The 21,778-nt window shown below is 40.3% G+C and overlaps 1 protein-coding gene across 7 annotated transcripts in view; it reads left to right on the forward strand.

The window, feature by feature from the left end:
- Positions 1-21,778, forward strand: part of fbxw7 (F-box and WD repeat domain containing 7) — a 110,374-nt gene that overhangs the window by 85,028 nt on the left and 3,568 nt on the right. For all 7 annotated transcript variants that reach the window (XM_032528357.1, XM_032528367.1, XM_032528376.1 and 4 more), the window contains 9 exons: positions 3,361-3,443; positions 5,012-5,153; positions 7,535-7,669; positions 9,978-10,101; positions 10,262-10,398; positions 10,931-11,044; positions 16,763-16,944; positions 18,674-18,899; positions 20,348-20,558. In XM_032528357.1, coding sequence (XP_032384248.1) covers positions 3,361-3,443; positions 5,012-5,153; positions 7,535-7,669; positions 9,978-10,101; positions 10,262-10,398; positions 10,931-11,044; positions 16,763-16,944; positions 18,674-18,899; positions 20,348-20,558 — 1,354 coding nt within the window. The remainder of the gene's footprint in view (positions 1-3,360; positions 3,444-5,011; positions 5,154-7,534; positions 7,670-9,977; positions 10,102-10,261; positions 10,399-10,930; positions 11,045-16,762; positions 16,945-18,673; positions 18,900-20,347; positions 20,559-21,778) is intronic.

A 21,778-nucleotide genomic window follows, 5' to 3' on the forward strand; every position in this document is an offset into this window, starting at 1 on the left:
TTCATACATGTGATCAGTCTGCTGCTGCCTGTTGGAGCAGCCTATTCCCTGACATTGTGCACACGCCTCAGGCTCCAACCACAGATAATGGGTCACTGTGTCAGACTGCGTGAGGTAGAGAATATCCTCAAGGATGTTGGGTGTATTGTGCTGGATGGCAGCCATGAAATGATGCTCATTTAGTTGGAAATGGGGACTACAAACGAGAATATGAAAGGGAATCCATTACGCTGTGTTCATATCAAATCAGACACTCTTGCAGTAAGGGGATCTTTCTATGTAGCTTTGTGCACTTTGTCTATGTGGTGGTGACGCCTGCACTCAATTAATCATAATAAATAGGAGAAAATGTAATTCTGAATCAATGGGCACTAGTTTATTTAATTAAACGGTGACCCATTTGTATTCTCATCCATTTTGTGTGTGTGCTCATCTTGAAACATCAGGATTTTGAAGTCAGCCCCTAGAGCTTGAATATTTTTATGCCGCACTTTGATGGTACAGAAAGACACTGAAACGCCAAGACGGACTTATTTTGGAAGACATTCAAACCCATTTTCCCCATTTGGTAGACCAATCCTACAACTTGCCAATTCTTTCCAATAAGGCCAGTTCTCGAATGCAGTGCTGCGTCTCAAATGATGTTGATTGACATGATGAAGCTGTTTTCATGGCTGCTTGAAAAAGTATTTGTAAAAATGAGAAAAGATTTTTCAAGTGACTGATGCTACAGGATGTAGTCTGCGTTGAAATGAATCAACACATTATGTTAGAGCGATTGCTGTCTTTAAAACATCGTTAACTCTCTGTGGATCCATCTGTCGTGCTTTTGGCCAGATAGGGAGGGAGAAGCCAAGAGGAAGGAGGGGAGGAGTGATTAGTGGTGATTTACAAACGCTGCGTGCTTTGGTTACCTTTTTCCCAGGCTGAAACACAAGAAGAGGCTCGTTACACGCTGCTTTTTTCACGCCCGCATTTAGTTTGAGGTTTGTGTGTGCGTGTGTGTGAGCACGAGCACACACACACACACACACACACACACACACACACACACACACACACACACACACACACACACGAAAAGGCAGCCAGTACCCCCTCTTTTCTCTCTCCCACTCTGAAACACACACACACACACACACCCAAATTCATGCATACCCACACCCAGGCTCTCCTTGGCTACTGAACTGCCATTGCAGTGAGATCACCGCTTAAAGAACAAGGCAGTTGGGTTTAAGACCTGGACCTTAACAAGCAGGAGTATCTTGTAAACCCCCCTTTTTATTCTTTAGCAATCAAAAGGCTGTTGGCAAGATATTTTTAATGTGGACAAGTGGAACACAAAAAACTTGCAACCTTTTGAATTGTTTTTGACTGCATTTACTTTGTTTTGCCACATAGATTACATTTCCCAGTGCCTCTAATATTTCCGTAATTAATTACTACCATTGAATCCCTCCTGCAGCTTTACACAGGAGCTGACTTGTGAGGAAAAGATCACAAATCTTTGGTCAGATCACAGTGTAATGTCCAGGGGAGCCCTAACCTGCAGTACAAGTTGGTGTTCTGGTCATGTACTCATGCCTCTCTAAACTCAGGCTTTGGTTGTTGTGTTGGTTGTCTTGGTGCATTGATTCATTCTGTACTCCACATTAAATACCGAGGTAGCCTGTATTGATACCAAATGCATGGGTGCAGTTGCTCATAGTCATTATTTAGCGTTTCTGAATTGTTTCTCTTGGTCATCATTGTTTTTTTTTTAATGTATTTGCTAGCTGGTTTCAACACTCAAAATGTGCCACTCAGACTGAAAACACCAAGAGGACAAACACACACATGCCAAATTATAGTGATAAACAAAAAACACACTTCTTGAGGAGAGACGTGTAATCATGCCACTGTAAAGCCAGACAGTATGAAGTTAAATGTCCAGTGGTGTTTTCTTGTGTAAGATCCAATGCTACAATAACATTCCAAAAATACATTAAAAAAAAAAAAAAAAAAAGTTTGCCTCAAGGGGGAGAAAAAAAGTTTATATTCACTGTGGTTTCTGCTTTCTAAAAGTCATTATCAGTTTCTACAGTTGCAGGAGGATAGATTGAAGTTCTGCAACAGCAACACATTGTGGCTTAACCGGCTGGAACCGTAGACAAAGCGTTCCTAAAAGGAAGTGCAAAAAAATCATTCTGCACTATTTTGTTGGTACTGCTGGTGGGTCCTACATCGCTGGTTTTAAGCCAATTCCAGAGCGAGAATTGAGAGAACAGTCTATTATTCTTAAACTGAAGGACAATCATCAGATCTTGCTAAGCTTTAAACATGAAACGCGTTTAATTAATCAAGAAACAAGGCCAGACTGTTGCATTGTATATCTTATTTTGGCAAGACACTTAGGTTCAGTTAGCTTGTGAATCATGAGGAACCGGCGATGAGATGGTGAACACTTGCATGTGTGGTGAGAGGCCTTGCCAGAGAAAGTGGCAGGCATAGGATGAAGAAAGTTGGCTTGCACGGGCTCACACAGGCTTCTTTGTTTGTGCAGTTGGGGTAGGTGGTAACAGGGACTCGGGGGTGTGTCCACAAGCAGGTGATAGAAAGAAATAAAGAACTGACTTGCACTGTTTTTGTTTCTCAAGTATCAGTATGAAAACGTCACTGCCAAAGAATGCACCCTGTATCCTCCCTGTTGTACTTTGTGGTTATATTGTGTGCATGAACATGGTGTACACTTGGAGTTTTGGTTGGGAATGTGCGAGTGCCTCTGGATATTATGGCGTGCTGGTTGCTCAAGGATTTTCAAAATGGAATATTATCCAAATAAAGTGCAGCATTGTTAAACAATCACCTGCTTTCGATCTTGCTATCTCATAATGTTGAGCTGCCTCAACCACAGATAGGTCATTACTTCTTTGCTTTGTTATGGAACATGTTAATGCTTGGAATCTTGAGCCTATGTATTAAAGTTTAATTTCCTATTTGCATAAAACTGTTGCAATACTGTGGTGGGTGTCTGTATTTTAATATGCTGGATTTCAGACAGAATGTTAACAAAGTCTGACTTGCAAAAGCTATTTTCAGCTTTCAACCATTTTTATAAAAGTCTGTTTCCTTTTTTTTTTAAATTTGCTTTTCAAGAACTGGCTTCTCAATCAAAAATTAAAGTGACTTAGATTCTGTTTTTGAAATAAAGTTATGAGAAAGGAATGAAACAATAATGGATTATACAACAACAGATTCTGTATGGTGTACATTTGTATTTACTTTTCAGAAGAATGTAATCATTAAGTTTTGTTTTATAATTCAGCGTCCTCCAGTGTTATCCTCTGTTGGTTTCTCATGTTTTTCTTCTTTCTTTTTCAGATGAAAAGAAAGTTGGACCATGGCCCAGAGGTCCGATCTTTCCCTTCAGGAAAAAAGCCCTGTAAAGGCCCTGAGTATCCCAGGTAAAGAAACCTAGATTTCACAGAGACACACCTTCTTCCATGTTTCCTTGCAGTGTCCTGCATTTGTTTCCTACCTTCCTAGCCATATCTCCTTATTTTATTGCTATACACATTCATTGATGCTACCTTGAAAAAAAATAATAAGAGGGATGAACAAAGAAGCTATGTGTCTTCAAACAGAATAATGCTTCCCATCATATTGTATATCCAGCATGCAGCCAGCAGCCCCAGATGTTTCTCTAGCCCTCAATATTTAATGCACGTGTTCACATGTAGCCACATTAAAATTCAGACTGAACACAGCCAATTGACTGTAAATGTTGCCATGTAGCTTGCTCCGTCTCAGCTTCCCCTCCTATTAAAAATGAATCAATAATGAAATGGACCCCCAGCTTTTCATTTTGCTGTCAGCAAGCAGAATCTGGGGTATTGAGGGTGCCCGCTGGATGGTTCCTCCCGCTGCCCTTACATTACAAGGGCACATGGGTGCCCTTTGAAGTCCTGTTCTGCTTTTCACATCCAGGTTATTACAACAGGAGAGTCTGGACTCAGACAGAAATATGTAGGATTGTGCATACTTTGAAGTCTTTAAAGGAAAAATAAATATCTTGGAAAAAAAAAAAATATATATATATATATATATATATATATATATATATATCTTGCACTGTCCCTGTCAAATAAATCAAATTTTTTGTCAAATTTTTTTTTAATTACTAAAGTTTTTGGGGATTTAGCCATAGTGCACGTCACATTTGCTTCTCCTTCTTTGACCAACAGGATAACATTCAGTTTAAAACTAGTAAACGTGTGATTAGGAAATAAGGACATCCTGGTTTTTTTTTAAAACCACAATGTTTTGGTCAAGTATGAGTTCACGGTTGTAAATTTAGATTTCTTTGCTAGAACTGTACAACAATACAGTTTTTAAATTTGCACAGCTCAGAAGTAATTTCTATTCTTCAGTTCCCACAGGAGCTGTATTACTGTTACATACTCTCATAATAAACAAGATTTAACCTTTAGCATAATGTAAAATGAAATCACTTTTTTTTTTTGCCTAGCAGAATGCACTTCCTTTAAGCTTTCTTAAACTCATCAGATCTCACTAAGCTTTAATACTTTTTTTTGTATTTCTGTAATTGCTAAATCGAATCAGTGATGGGCAAAAATGCTTTTAGTGCAGCTTTAAATATTTAACTTAGCATTATTTGCTGTAACAGGGACCCGTCGTTCATGTTTTTGTCCATTACAGAATAATTTGTGGTTAACAAATCTAAGAAGGTTGCAGCAAAATCAATCCGTGAACAAAAAAATGCCGTGATATCGAGTTTGTTGTTCTCATTAAAAGTGTATACTTTAAATATCTGTAATGTATTCCTAATGCTTCTATTTTTTTTGTAAAACTTCTTGTGAAAAGCAGTGCTTTTATGGCGTCTCTCTAATGTCTGTTGGTCATTTGCCTGTGAAGATGTCATCATCATCATCATATTATTATTATTATTATTATTATTATTATTATTATTATTAGCTTCTAAGGGTTTCTTTTTCCTTTTTTTAAATTGCAGCCCGACAGGAATTGTCCCTTGTCCAGCCACACCCACCACATTTGGCCACATCAGAACAGCCAATGGTCAGGGGCAGCAGAGACGGCGTATCACCTCAATCCAGCCACCCACGGGTCTCCAAGAATGGCTCCGAACATTTCAGGTGAGTACAGCGGAGTTTTCTTCTTTGTCCCTTTTTCTTTTCCCCCCCATGGGCCCCTCCAGCAAAAGCTCATCAAAAAGCAGATGTTGTGCCCAATCATTGTTCACTTAGTCTAAGAGATAATTGCTGCCTTGTTGTTCTGGCCCACCACATTACCATAGCCACTGTAGCGTGGAATTGGAATTAGCCGTACCTGTTCAGACTTTAAAGCAGAGTTACGTTTCTACTGTAGACTTACAGTCTGTACTAAAAGTTGAACACATGTCTTCTATGGTCCTCTGCTATTAAGACGTTAAAGTCACTGCGGTATAATCTAAGCCTATTGTTACCTTCTTGTGTATCTTTACTGCATTATCCAGGGACAATAATGCAGATTTTGGATCTCTTACAAGGTCATTTTGTGTCCGTGATTAGCAAGAATAGACAACGTTCTACGCACTAATTGTATCTTGTTTCGACCACTTCAGTGAATACTCTTTGTAGAGAACATAGCCAGACCTAAATAAAGACCTAAATGTAATACTTTATTATACCCTATTTCTATATTAATTTTTCTATATTATCATTGTCGGTACAGATGCAACATAATAGAGCCATATGTTTCATCTTAGACTTAAGCTCTAATGATTCCAGACTTCATGAAAAATAGGATGTCATTTAAACGTATTAGCCTTGATGGGGTCTCTATGATTTCCTATATAATAGGTTGCCATGGACTTCATTACCTTAGAGAGCTTAAACTCATTATGTTTGAATAGCTGGGCAAACCTGTGACACCTCAGTGTTTATTTTACGTATATTAGTCTTCAAGCCTGACCTGCTGCAGTCTAATGTCTTTCATTTGACAGTTCAGACAGCTAAACCTCAAACTTACATTCTGTACATTCCCCAGTCCAGTCCTAGCCTGTTGCTACTATTAGGGAGGGAAGAGTGGTCGTGGCAAGGTCACGTCTTACATTAAAGGTTTAGATACAGTTTTGGAGAATACCCTTATTCGCACTTTTCGTGGAAGTTAGATGAGCCGATAGATGCCACTCATGTCTCAGGATGTCTCTGAACCCCCTGATTATCTCTAGAACCAGCACCTCTGGCTAAAGCTTTTAGCTGCCAAATTACAGGTGGTTTGCGTGTGCCAGATTTTCCTTCCTGCCTTGTAACCTGTAATCATTGTTAGACTTCATCACTCCATAGAGAAAAACAGCTACAGCTGTTGGGTCCAACATACGGTGCAGTGCTAGTTATCAGCCAACGTTAAACAACTGAATGTTCAAGCAGAAGAAATAACCCTACAGAGTTCTAATAATGTAGTTGATAGAGCAGGGTTCCTCATGTTCACATTTTCCTCTGTTGGCTGCTAGAAATAGGCAGGTGCCTCGAGCAAGTCTGTGCTGCTGTGGAAGGCACGTAGGCAAGATTAACGTGTTACAGACACACTGCACAATGAAATACGTTTCCAAGGCGCTCCAATCAACGTAAAATAAGAGCGTATGCAAGCACAATTAGGCGGCTAGTTTGACCACAATAAATTGGCACAATCAGCCCATAACGCCCCCCTGCTATGTTTTTCAGTTAACAACATTTACAGCTGTGTCGGGTGTGGCAATCCAAATACTGAGGTTTAATGAATATTCTGCTAACAGTATATCACCACCTGTGATAGCCAAACATGTTTTTCCCTTTTTTATTTTAGGAACCTCTATAGAGGACAGTACAGAGAGAACACAGACGGTAAAGACTGCAGTAAAATGAAAAGCAATAAAAGCCAATTCTATACACCGCTGTACAAGTCAGTCCCTATAATGTTGTACTGCAGAAAGTGTAAAAGTACATGATTAAGGACATAAATAAGAAATTGCAGAGTCAGTAAACACAACTTGATACAAGAGGAAATATAGGAATGTTATGCTGTGTTTGAAATTGTAAAGTAGGTGAACATGGTGCTCCTGAAAAGCAAGCGGTGCAAAATCTCATGGATGTCAACTGGGAACTTTAGCGTTTTGAAAAATAACATTATGAATGTTGATGAAGGTCAGACACATCTTAACATGGCTGCCGACCCGTGCAGCTCAGTATTTTTTTTTTAATGGCTACACCTTCTCCCCATTGAAACCAACTGCCTTTGTTAGTGATGCTCATAATGTTTAGCCTTGAGTTGACTCCACAGATTCTCTTTTCAATTGTTTTTTCATTAGTTTTTTTCATGAGTTAAGACTATTCCTGTGCTTTCATCTGTTGTGCATTGAGACTTGCAGTTGAATTTTTAAGTGTGTAGTGTAGCTTTACTTCCAATCTGTGTTTAGTCACTTTAGACAGAAGGATCTGCTAAATGAATGTAATGTAGAGGATGCCATTTTTGTTAAACCAGTTCCTCTGTGTTCCAGAGCTGGACTGGCCCAGAGAAGCTGCTGGCGCTGGATGAGTTGATAGACAGCTGTGAGCCCACACAAGTCAAGCATATGATGCAGGTGATCGAGCCGCAGTTTCAGCGCGACTTTATCTCCCTGCTGCCCAAAGAGGTGAGTTCCTGAATACCCCTTTTTCTGTTATCAGTACACAACTTAATCTTAAGTCCTTGTCCTCCTTTTCCTCTTCCGTTTGACCTGTCTGAACTCCCATGGAAATCCCTTGTAATAGAAATTGTTTTGTGAATGTGCAAAACGTGACCGAGACAAGGCTTCCTCTACAGCTGTAATCCTGTCGCCGTCTTCCTTCAGATCATCTAACAACATCCGTAGTGGGGTGTCTTGTTCCTGCTCTGCATCAAAACTGACAATACAAACAATCTAAAGTGCCACGGTGACGATAAGATCACATAAGGGATTCTTGCAAAACAACCTCAATCCACCGCATCTGTTGTAGCTGATCAAATACTCAACTTCTCTGTCTCTGGCAGGTGTTGGGATGAAAGGAGGGGGCTGGTGGCGTAGGCTGCAAGGTTTAAAGGTGTCAGCACCACTTGCTCTAAAGCCAGATACAGAACACTATCATGTGTGTTCTCACCAGGACATCAGCCCGCTCTTTTCATTCTTCTTCTGTTTCTCCTTTTTTATATCCTGTTCCTTCTTTTGATAATCCTGTCTGCCCTCTCTGCCAGAGCTGCTGGAAATATATTGAAGGGCTGTCAAGAAATTTTAACAGGACAATCCCTGTGGCCGCACTATAGATACAGTTGAAATTGAAACCACCTAGAGAATCTGCAGAAGGCGGTGTGTTGGGCTTAAAAAAGCAATCGCTCGAGGTCCATTCATAAAACTTTTGAAATATCCTGTAGCCCAATAATGACTACAGGCTTAGACAGGCTTTAAAGGTGATTTAGGTATGTCAAGGTTTGTGGATTTTGTCTGGGACAAGTGATTTGAAATATCCCTAAAACTAAACTTTGATACTGGAATACCTTCAGCAGGTAGACCAAACAACATAAAAGCCTTATGTCCTTCATGGTGACCCTCAGTCCTCTTTGAAATGTTGTCAAAGAAGTTTTGAACTGTGTGAAGTTGGATATTTGACAACAAAACCTCTCCATATTTTCCACAAAGGTACAGTGAGATTCAGATAAGGGGCCCAATTTGACTAAGATAGACTTTGACTATGGCCTAAATCTAACAAAAAGTCTGATTTCATATGGACGTACCAAGTAGCTCTTGACAATCTTAACTGGACTAATTTGCAAGGAATTCTGGGTAAAAAAACATGGCAGTGTCAAGCCTCTCAGCTCTGTTTGCTCCAGAAGACTAAACAACATTCAACAGTTACTGGGGTGATTCACAGAGAATATGCAGCAAAGAGTATAATGATACAAAAAAATACGTATTTGGTAAAAATAGTATTGATTTATTTAATTAATTAATCGTTTGGCAAAAAAATTGCCCAACTTATTATCTGGTTCCAGCTTCTCAAATGTGAGGATTTATTGATGACAGGATCCTTTATTGTAAATGATGGTAAATTCAATATCTTTGGGTTTTAGACATTAGGTCAAACAAAACAAGCAACGAATACATCACCTCCGGCTGAGAAATTTAAAACAACTTATCAAGAAAATAATGGGGCGGGTTAATTGTAGATGAAAATTATGATGACAAAATTGGGACTGGCCTAACTTTACAATCCAGTTTAAAATGTCTTTGTGACACCAGCCCTCTGTATTCCTGTTGTTCATGACACCTCTTTTGAATTTTGTCACACAGTGTGCCGTGGGTCATTATCATCTCGGATTATTGTAATATAATAGAACAATATTTGCACAACGGGTTACAAAATGAACCCATAATCCTTAGTTTTTATGATGATGACACAGAGGACCAGATATTGCTTTAATGGTTGGTCCACCGCATTATTTAATATTTGCAACATACATTGTCTAAATATACACCTGTTGTACATGTTTGAAAAAGTAGCAGAACATTCTCCCCCCCACCCACCCCCATTGCTCAGGGGTCCAGATTTATACTCGCTATACCAGGTTTTGTGTCTTTTTAGGCCAGCTTTGGTTTAACGAACTGTAGCCCCGGCAATATTACCGGCTGTGTCAATCTCCTATTGTGTATTTTTTATTTGCCTTTAATAGAAATGTTGACTCAATTCTATGGTAATACCATTGTCTGCCCTGTCAGTTAGGTTAATAATGTTAATATTGTGCACAGTTTACTTGGCAAGTGTGTTTTCTCAGCTGTTTCTTTTTGTCATTGGGGTTTTGTTATTTCAAACTTAAACTCTTCTATAAGGTGCTTGTACGGTGTACACCCGCAGCAGTGAATAATTGGTGCTTTTTTGTGTATCCTTTTCCATTTACACCTAACATTCCTCGTTCTCGTCTTTCAACAGCTGGCTTTGTATGTGCTGTCATTCCTGGAACCGAAGGACCTACTCCAAGCAGCCCAGACGTGTCGCTACTGGCGCATCCTGGCAGAAGACAACCTGCTGTGGAGGGAGAAATGCAGGGAAGAAGGTGAGTCTTAAGTCTTTTCACCAGATGCAGACAGAAAGAAAATGCAGTCTGGAGCTACTGCTGTGGGCAAAACTGTGCTTAAATATGCTGTTATACCTGTTTTTAAAATAAACTTTCAGGGGCCTGTTAGTCCAATCTGCATTTATCTCTATCCTCACAGGCATCGATGAGCCTCTGCCCCTCAAGAAGAGGAAAATCGTCAAGCCTGGCTTCACTCATAGCCCCTGGAAGAGTGCCTACATCAGGCAGCACAGAATAGACACCAACTGGAGGAGAGGGGACCTCAAATCACCCAAGGTAGCTTTTCCTTTAAACTTACATTCCCCAGGTAGCTTCTCTTATAGATATCTAATGGCTTTGAGTCACAGAAAGTAGATGGAAAGTTAGTGATAGGTCAGGACTCTGCAGTATTCTTGTTGAATAATAATTGAGCTGCAGCAAAGGAGGACTCTATTTGTCTTTTTCCATAAAGCATGACCAGCGTGCTAGAGCTGATCCTTAATGGGTGTATGCTTTTGCTCTTTTCGAAACAGCCACGGGTAGTTTTAGGCCTGATGTAAATTTGGTTATTGTGCTTTTCATACCCTTTTGAATCTGTTGTTTGCTGAGCTAGCAGTGCTGTGACATAGTATGACACACACACACACTGCTTAAAGAGCTGTGTACACCTGCACCTACACTTGGTGACATTTCCCTTTCATCTCTTCTTTGATATACAAAGCACCAGAGACGTGTCATTGTCAGCCTCAAATCTTGCTGTGTCATTCTGCATCCCCCCCTGCCCTCCATGTCCTTCTCATTGCATCTCTCTTTATCTATCCATCTTAAGGTGTTGAAAGGTCACGATGACCATGTGATCACCTGCCTCCAGTTCTGTGGCAACCGCATTGTCAGCGGCTCTGACGACAACACGCTAAAAGTTTGGTCGGCCATCACAGGAAAGGTATGGGTTAACTGCTTTTCTATTTCCTGTTTTCTCCTTTTATCTTAATAGCTTCCTTTTCTTCTGCACTTTTGTCAGATGTTAATGGATGCAAAGCATGCAGTTCAAGTTGAATGAACTTCATTAATTTTTCAGACTTGTTGATTCGGACATGTCTTAATTATTTATAAGACTTCCTGTCATTTTAAGTAGCGTGTTTTACATCAAAATCGCTTTCCTATCTGACACTTATCTGCATCTTCGATCTATCTTTGTCTAGTGTGTCCTTTTAAATTTTTCTGTTTTGTAGACTTGTTACACAGCACATGTCCGCAAGAGTTGTTAGTATGCATAGCTGAAGCTGGTGCAGCCACACAGGCCTTGGCTGCAGCTTTACACTGTGTATTAAAAAAGGAAAGCAGTGCTTGTACTCTGGCGTTGGAGAGACTCAGATGGTTGTGAATCGCAGCGCTTTCATGCCTCGATGGTGGACTCCATTTTTTTTTTAAATTATTTTCACAAAACAAATCTATGAACTGTTGAATATTTGTCTTTTCCACTCTATTCTTTTTACATTTACTTTGCTAAATAAATTAGTTAGTTTGGGCTGTGAACAAAAATAAAAATGCATTCAAAGAAGACCCTTCAGAGAAGTTGATTTGCTGCATGATCACACTGCAGTAGGTTTCTGTTGCTTTTTATTGCTTTAAAGACTTGGCCCAACAGATAGGATAGTTGGCATTCAGCCAACTGGTGATCATCAGTCCCAGCATTTGCTGATCTGGACTGATCTCGCCAAAGTCATCCGATAGGCATGGAGCACAATTTGGCTCTCCTTCAACCAAAGACTAACATCTGGATGAAAGGTTGTGTGTTACAGCTGCATGGGCTCCATATTGGTGGTAGAAATCTGCGCTGAGTCACATTGCCAGCAGGCTCAACTGCTTCTTGTGAAACCACCCTGCATTCAGACCGGCATCACAGACGCACAGTACATTGTCTGTGGTTTGTACAACGCTAATCCACCTCTGATTTGTTTGTTTACATTAGTCATGAAGAAGAGATGATCCTAAATCCGTTTCTGTTTGGGTACTTTATTCAGAGCACAACCCCCCTTTGTGGATTTCATCTCTTTGCTTCCTTAGCTCTCAACACCAGGGAGAGAATCTCTCACTGGAGAGTAGGGTTGGGCATCAAGAACCGATTCCTACTTGGAATCATTTCAAAAATTACCATTCCAGTAGAATTGTTTCTTAATTGGAATCGTTTGGAGGATTATGGTTTCAAATCCGATCATCGCTTCCCAATTTAATATGTGCAAGTTTTGATTTACGTAAGCAGCCAGAGGCTTGTTGTTTTGCAGCCATGGAGCGCAGTAAGCAGCACTCTAGTGTGGCTTTATTTTACATTGAAAAAGCCCTGTAAAACGGCAACCCCCCATTGAATCGAAAATAAAACGTTCCTCTTATTTGTGAAATATGCAAGTGACCCACTTCAACTCCACCCCTCAAAGAATCGGAATCGAGAATCGATAAGAACCGGAATTGGAAATTAAATCATAATCGTTAAAATCCAGACGATGCCCAACACTACTGGAGAGGAATGGCCAATTAAGCCTCGTCAGCCATTTTGGGTGTAGTGGCCGTTGGTGCCAGTAAAACCGTAAAGTAAAAATACAAGGGTATTATCAGTACCTGCATTTGTTTTTCCTCTGCTGTCAACATTCTTTATATAGTCCCTGCCAGCGTATTTGAGGACCTGATTGCCTGTTTTTTCTCACCATCAGCTTGTCCCCATGAGATTACGGCGTGTAAAGTGGCTATCAGTGATCTCAGGGTGTTACACAGTTTGAGATGGCCCTAGGATGAATGTCTCTTGTGGCTCCCAATCCATGTGCCGATATCTGTTCCTTCCTTTTTGCATATGGAATCTACTCTATAATCTTTCATTTAAAAGTGATTTGTTTGACCTTGGTGCATCTTTTACATCTTACATTAATCCTCGGACTTCTGAGAAAGTTCAGGGTACCCTTCCACAGCTAAGCCATCAACACCAGAACATAGGCCTTACTCAGGATCAATCAGAGATAGCAGCACGATGACCAGAGATGGAAGAGCTTGGATGTTAGTCTTTAAACGCTCTGCTTTTGAAGCGTGTCACCATTAGACTGAAGATGTGGTTTTCTTGTCTTTTCTACATGCTCTAAAAAAAGAGTTGTTTTTCATTCATCAGGAGAAAAGTAGTCCCTGCTAAAATGAGTTTGTTGGACGATTATAGATTGATAAGGGTAAACTAGCTCAAACTCACGGAGATCAACAGTTAATTCTGTCCTTCTTCAGAGGAGAGATTTGAAATGCAGCTCTGACAGCTTGCACTGCAGGTAGAGGATTTAAATTGATGAGACGGAAAAAGAAATTGGTCACACCATAGACAAGTTGTGCCAGAGGTAGAGCAGCGTTAAAACTTCTTCTTGGCCACTTGTGCTGCCTTTCCTCAGAAACCTTGTGTTCAATTTAGAGCGATGAAAAAGATTCCTCCTGTGATGGGACATTGCGGGGTGAATCAAGTTGTGTTACATCAGTTTGCTGCGTCCGGTTATCTTCTGTTTTCTCCACACAGAGCACATCTCTAAATAAAGCTTCAGTTATGAGGCTGACGAAGATTGTAACAAACAAAGATATTTTGTTAAATATGTTTTGGTGCGTGTGCATGTGTGTGTGTGTGTGTGTGTGTGTACATATGATTGTGGATCATGTATTTTTCAAAATCGTTGGCCATTTTTAACACAGAAACCAAAGTGTCCATATATATCATATTGACGGGGTTATTTGCATGGACATGGCTTCATTTTAAATGTTTCAACAGATACTCATCAGTGCAGGATTGCCAAAGCTCTAAGATATCTGCTAATGTTTCATCTTTGCTGCCAGTTTTGTCTTCCCCTTGATTTCTCTTGTTATATAAAACAAAGCAAATTGGACCCTTGCTATGAGGCAATCAGAATTATAATATGAGCACATATGCAAATGCCTCCACAGCTCTGAAAGCCCTGGGCCGTTGCTTAGCAATCAGGTAAGAGAATGGGGATTTGATTGTGTCGAAAGTATTGCATTAGAGATTAAACATGTAAAATGGATCTGTTGGAGCTTGCATTTGTAGTTCGGATTTGCAGTCTGGAAGAAATTTCCAAAAGCTTGTTTTCTTGCTGTAGCAGCAGATGCTTAGACGACACTTGAAGGCTCTGTCTTTACCTGATGGACCCTTGTCTCTGCATGTCTTCCAGTTTCAGTGAAAGATGTCAATCTTCCAAATACAAACAGTTGCACCCATCTCAGCGATTCGAAGGTAGCTGCCAGGTGCTTAACAGAGCACCGCATGTCCTTGGTGGCATATGTCAGCAGCAGTCTCAGCTGTCAGGCCGATCTAAGATGGCAGACCTCTATGGACTGCTATCATACCCAGGGAGAGGTGTCCTTTGCCAGATGCTTTAGCTGCATGGATACCCAGATTACCTCCTCTTTTTTTTGTAACAAACAGAGATTAGAGATTGTTTTTTGAGCTGTAAATGTAAGATTATTGAATACAGGTAAATTATTACTTGTCAAATTAAAGAGATAATTTGCTGATTTAAATCCAGCTTTGTGTCATGGAAGTGTGGGTATTGTGTGCTGATAAATGCCGTCTGGCTTCCCTCTGTGACTGAGCAGCGGAGGTCTCTTGATATCTGCCAGTTTACACGAAATGCGTTATGAAGGCCCGTTGATATAATCTCGGCAGACCTTGGCTCCTCCAAACTGTGCTTTGGCGCCACAGAGGGAAGCTTAACACTGTTCATGTAAACACACTGCCCACACAAAGATGACACAGAGCTGGATTAAAATGTAACAAAGTATCCTTTTAAATTAATGAACTGACTGCACAACGGAAGCTGTGAGTTTGTCTCCACGATAATTCTGGGGTGGAAACGGTGTATCTTTGCATACGTGACACAACATCAGATCTTGGTGGCTCAGTTGGCCTAAGTATCCCAGCAGAAATAACTCTTCACCAAGTTCATTACTTTAGGCTATTTATCAGACATATGATCAGAGCAAAACAGAAAATAATAGCCACACATGGCTAGTCATAAGCATGCTGAATGTCGATTCAACTGTAGCCTGTAGGGTAATCTTTTAATCATGCAGCATCAGTCTATAATTAGATTTATTGACCTGTGGTAGTTTATTTTAACCTTTTCAAATAATTAGCTTTATGAGCTTTAGCCTTGTTAATCTCTGTTTTCTGATATGTCCTGCTAAGGCAAAGAATGTGGCTTTTTTAAACTACAGTAAATAACTGCCATGGTATGGAGTATTAGGGCTGCTATAATGAATACCCTTACACTGTTTTTTTTTTTTTATGAATAGAATATGTAATGCAAATGTTAAGCACAGTATGAAAGCTGCCATGTGTTTAAAGAAAGGTTCATTAAAAGAATGCAAATCTTCTTTCACTCTCAGGGACGGCCTCATTTTATGTTTGTTTTATAGACCGATAAAGACGCTTAAGCCCTTCGTTTCAGGTATTCTCTCTTCCCACGCAGTGTTTGAGTAGGCTCTATTCACACACTGTGATTCTTGTTCTTGGAACCTCGACCACTGGCTTTGATTCACGCAAATAATCTTGCATCTATGAGAGTATGATTACAATAAACTGCCGGCCTGTGTTTAGGTGTTAGAGAAGAAAAGCAATATGTATTACAAATGTGGTTTAAGATGCATGTTAGACAGTCAGAACGTTGTAAATAATCCTAATAATATACCACAATATTCCTCAAATTAGCCATGTGTCTGCTATCTTTTAAATGCAATAAATTGTTATTCTGCCAGATGTTTTTGCAGCTGTAGTATTATTCATGTCACTGCTGTATGAAGCTAAAAAAAGGAGCGTGGTGATAAAACAAGAGAGACTTTTACCACTGTAGTGAGGTTGATTGTCAGGTCATGCCCCATTGGCCCACAGTTAACGAAGTGATTCTCTTTATCACAGGAGAGGGGGAAGACAGGCTGCGGCATCATCTTCCTCTCTCACTCACTGCAATAAAAACCTCTCGCCCTGCGCCGCCATTCACTGCTCTGCGGCTTATCAGCTGCAGTCAGGGGGTCACATGTTGAACACTTCATTGACACGCTCTACTCTGAACCCGATTATAACCACAGAACTCGCGACCGACCTCTTCCACAGTTTGCTCCTTTCCCCAAAGGATTCTAATTGAATACATTTAGGATAATTAAATCGAGGAACAAATTAGAAAATTGTGGAGGCACAAATTCAATTGATCAGAAATATTTCCAGAACTGCTGTAATCAATAGCTAAACTACCATCCCTAATGAGGATAAATGGGTGCAATTTTCAATTGAAGACAGTCGTCAGACCTTTCTGCAAAGAGAATGACTAGTCCGCTTTTCCAGCAGATAAGTAAAAGCAATTATAAAAGTCCCAGCACAGCCCAGCAGGTAGGGAATGACTCAGGTCAGAAATGTCGTTGCACTTGTCTTTTTTTCCCCCTGAAGGCAATCTGAGATAACCGTGGGGGGAATCTGCATATATGATTTTTCTGAGTTCTTATAGTCAAATGTGAAATATATGAATGAAATCACCCTAAATGTCTTTGAAAGTTTTTTTAACATCCAAAAGTTACGGTAGCAGTGAGAACCATACTGATCGAGACTCTTCTTCTTCTTTTGTGATCTTGTCAGTGTCTGCGCACATTGGTGGGCCACACAGGGGGCGTGTGGTCATCCCAGATGCGAGACAACATCATTATCAGCGGCTCCACTGATCGCACACTCAAGGTCTGGAACGCAGAGACAGGAGAATGTATCCACACCCTCTATGGGCATACCTCAACAGTGCGCTGCATGCACCTACATGAGAAAAGGTATGGAGCAATCTCATTGTTGAGCTTCATCAAGTGTAAAATAAAAATAAAAAAAAACTCTTTTGTAGTGTCTTTTGGCACTTTAGTGCTTTTGATAATATGAAAATGTAACTAATACATCTAGAGCTGAAAAATTTGATTAATTGAAGAGTTGATTGACTATTAATTTAACAGCTTTAACAACACTTCTTAGTTCCAGTTTCTCATGTGTCTGAGGATTTGCTGCTCTTTGTCTTACGTGGTATTAAACTGAATATCTTGGGGGTTTGCATTGTTGGTCACACAGAAAAAGAACTTTGAAGATGTAATTTTGAGCTTCAGAATAGTGGGATTATTCACTGTTTTCTGAGAATCTGATAATGATAATTAAGTTCCAGCCCTAAATAAATCCATTAAATATGACACTTATTGAGCTTTACAAATAATTTTATAGTAAACCACTTCATACATCTAAAAATTTAATTGTTAACATTCTATTTCTCTTAAAGGAATAGTTAATATACTTTGTGAAATCCACTTATTCGCTTTCTTCCCCAAACTTGGATAAGAAGATCGATGCCCCTCTCATGTCTGTATGGTAAATATGAAGCTAAAGCCATCAGACAGTTAGCTTAGCATAAAGACTGGAAGCATGAGAAAACCGTTAGCCTGGCTCTGTTCAAAGGTAATAAAATCCATTGACGGTGCCTCTAAAGCTAACCAAATAACGCGTTATGTTATGTCTTCTCATCTAACTCTCAGCAAGAAACCAAATAAGGATTTGGACAATTCCTTTAATGTGCCCATAAGCTCTGTAATTATTAGAACCATAATGCCTGATTTAACAGCACTTGCACCAAGTAAAAAGAGCATCTCTGCAACACTCAAAGAGGACAATATCTATGAAAGTGAGCATGCGGCCTCATAGTGATTAAATAGACCCTGTGAGCCATCTTAAGTGAACTGCTGCTCTCTCATTCACTCAGTATTACACTCCAGAGACTCAAAGTGCTCTTATGGCCTTAGGGCCCACCAAGGTTTTTGTGTAGCATTTGATTACGCACTCAGTGGAAATGCTGTGAGCTGCAAGCAGACAGTGAATAACATGTTGGTGATTTCCATCTATGTAACACCGTAAGGCATTTTATAAATAAAGAGTGTGTTCTGTGTGTAGTCACAGCATGTTTTTGTGAATAGAGATAATAGGGAGGAAAGTTTCAGTCTTTAGCAAAGTATCAGGAATCTGATGGAAATTAAAGAAAGCTTTGCCAATCAGTGACCAGATTTGAATACTTTTATCCTCCCTTTCTCGTTTTTTTAATAATAACCTTAAATAATATCCCCTTGGGACAAACTGTTATAATCTGAAAAAATGTACAGCTCGACCAACAATCTTCCCTAAAGGGAGTTTCCTATTCTATAACTTATATCTCTTTTTTTCATCTGGGTGAAGACATTGCTGGAGGGCTGTTGAGTTAAATGGATGGATGTTTTTGTACTTTCAAGTATGAACATGAATGTGATGCTGTAGGTTACTAGATGTCAGAGGAGTCACGGATAATGTTCATACCTCATTATCTCATTATTCTGTTAATACAGCTGCCACAGTATGAATGAACTTGTCGGTTATCAAATTTAATTTTTTAAAACTTGTGGGAGATGTTCCTCCTTTGGGAAGTTGAAGCTCAACATACAACACACGTATTACCACACGTACCTGACTTTTTGTGTTTTTCTGGTTTTGTCTCAGGGTAGTCAGTGGCTCTCGTGACGCCACGCTGCGCGTCTGGGACATTGAGACAGGTCAGTGTTTACACGTCCTCATGGGCCACGTGGCGGCGGTGCGCTGCGTCCAGTATGATGGGCGACGGGTGGTCAGCGGTGCCTATGACTTCATGGTCAAAGTGTGGGACCCCGAAACGGAGACCTGCCTCCACACGCTGCAGGGCCACACCAACAGAGTGTATTCATTACAGGTGAGCAGCTTCAGATGCAGTAAATGAGTATTCGGTCAGAAATATGCGTGTGTGTTGTTTTTTCTGCATTTGTAATGTACATCAAATGCATTTTCCCCAGTTCAAGATCAAATTCAAGGCTGGACATGTACCATCTGCATTAGAAATACTGCAGGATTGGGTTGCACTATCTATTCATCAATCCAGTTATGTTCTCTCTAAGGTCTAAAGTAGCTGGTTAAATTTAAATTAAATAATTTATTTGATTTAAAAAAAACACACAAAAAAATGGGGGTTGCACCATTAAAAGTTAATCTTATCGGGGCGGCCTATAGCTCACTCAGTTGGTGCGCTCGCCCCATGTTAGAGTCCAGCCTGCGGCCCTCTGCTGTGTCATCCCCCATCTCTTTCCCCCTTTCTCGTCTGTCCGCTATAAAAAAATATATAGATAATATAAAGTCTTTATCTAGTGAAGACTGTAAACTGGTTTCTAGGAAACTATTGCACCATCCATGAAAAGCAATCAACTCTGTAAATGGCAAGTCACTGTAGCATCACAAACTGTCAAAAAATGTTTTAGGGATTAGTATTACTTGGTTTTATTTATATCTGCTCACAATAACAAAAGCGTGTTTCAGAGTATGTTGTGTTTCATGCTGTTTAGAATAAGCGGGAAATAACGTTAGTCTAACGTTAGTCTATGATGTTCCACTTCCCGGATTGCTCTTATTCTGCCGGAAATTCCGCCGGATGTCACTCTTTTCGGATGTCCATCACCTTCCTCTTTCTATGTGTTGGCATTCTAAACTCCGGTGGATTTCTGAGGACTATGGTTAACAGCTCCTGCAGGGTAAATCTAGACAGCTAGCTAGACTATCTGTCAAAGCTGAGTTTTCTTTTTCACAACCAAAGTGTGTGTGTGTGTGTGTGTGTGTGTGTGTGTGTGTGTGTGTGTGTGTGTGTGTGTGTGTGTGTGTGTGTGTGTGTGTGTGTGTGTGTGTGTGTGTGTGTGTGTGTGTGTGTGTGTGTGTGTGTGTGTGTGTGTGTGTGTGTGTGTGTGTGTGTGTGTGTGTGTCCTCTCACCCACTCTGTGTGATTACAGTGCTCTTTTAGTTGGTGCCATCACCCTCAGCGAGGAGGCTGTTTATTGCACAGATAGATTGTTTTTTTTGTAGCACACTGCATCGTTAGGCTTTTAAAAGTGTTGGTGCTCTACTATTGGACATGGGAATATGATGCAAAGTTTAACGGATCAATGAAATTGATTAATTTCAAAGAGTTTAATATTAAGTTTGTTAATAGAAAGAAGGTATGCTGTATAGGTATCAAGTTAAGGTGACGGTTGCTATTATCTTGAAGCAGCAACGTGATTATCAGCCAGTTTAAAATGAATTTCATCAACATTAAGTCTGCTTTCAGAAGAAATAAAAAAATGTCAAGCTGAACTTTTGATTCTCTCTGCCTTGTAGTTTGATGGGATCCACGTGGTGAGCGGCTCATTGGACACGTCTATAAGGGTCTGGGACGTGGAGACGGGCAACTGCATCCACACGCTAACGGGGCATCAGTCCCTCACCAGCGGCATGGAGCTCAAAGACAACATCCTGGTCTCAGGCAACGCTGACTCCACTGTAAAGATCTGGGACATCAAGACGGGCCAGTGTCTGCAAACACTGCAAGGTGAGTCTCCCATTCCAGCAGGCTGTTGCACCAGCTAGGTTAAAATGTTTAAATGTCCCTAGAGTTAAGGTGGAACTTAAATGTGCACCACCCCCGACCAGATGTAAGTCTTAACTTAACTGCTGTCATGGCTGAAACGTTAAAATAAATGGTATGAACTAATGTCAGAGAAAAATATTCTCTGATGTTTACAGCAAGAGCTCATTGGACATTTATGATGAACCTGACATTCACTGGTGATGGCAACTGCCGGTGCTTACAGTCGGTGTTTAGTACCACAGAATCTGGAGGCTTTCCGGAGACATTTGTTACTTTTTACATCATTTAGGCTTTAACTGTTATTAAGCCATCTTCACCATAGGGAAAAAACAACAAGTTGAATTATTGACATGCATTATTAATTAAAAACATGCTTTGCAATGTATGTTAGCTAGTTCAAGAGCAATATCGAGCGACCTGCAACACCTGACATGTTGCAGTCAAGATGAGTGCAACTGAGATAAGCCTAAATAGTTTGCGAATGATGCTAGTAATGGATAAATGGTGAGAAGTCTAAAACTGATGGATACATTAACGCTTTAATTGTATGAGATGCATTTGGAACAAAGCAATGTGGTGTCGACGAAGAGTTAGTTGAGATCGGTCGCTTCTGGCATACATTACCTTTTAAGTCCATTGAAATGTGTCTTCCTTTCTGTAACAAGGCGGTAGTGTCTTTCTGCAGCTTGTCACCTGAATGATACACCACAGCAGGGGAAATGTCACTTTCTGCAGCAATATTTGTGGATTATAGTCCTTACAGAGAGTAAATAGAGACTGTACAAAGTGGTGAGTTTATGCAACAGGCTGCAGAACCATTCAGATGTACACTTAACTGTTAATATACAAATAAAGAAGTCTTGAACAACAACAAAAGTCACATAAGATGGGACTTAGCTATTACTGACTGTCCAATTAAAACCCAGACTATAAATGACCTGTTTGTCTTTGTGTGGCAGTACGGAGCCAACACCTTGTGGGCCTGCTGGTCCTGATTACACTCTAATTTCCTTTGTGTGTGTTTGAATAGTTCAAACTGCATTAGTAGCAGCACTGGTGCCTCACAGGAAGTTGGAAATCCTTTGCTGAATAGCAGCAGCAGCAACCACCAGCGCCCCCATCCCTAAATGCCCTCATTAGCAAACTACAACCCTGCGTGCTGGTCCTACATACACCCCCCC

This window comes from Etheostoma spectabile, chromosome 2 (genome assembly GCF_008692095.1).
Source record: "Etheostoma spectabile isolate EspeVRDwgs_2016 chromosome 2, UIUC_Espe_1.0, whole genome shotgun sequence".
NCBI classification, from domain to species: Eukaryota; Metazoa; Chordata; class Actinopteri; order Perciformes; family Percidae; genus Etheostoma; species Etheostoma spectabile.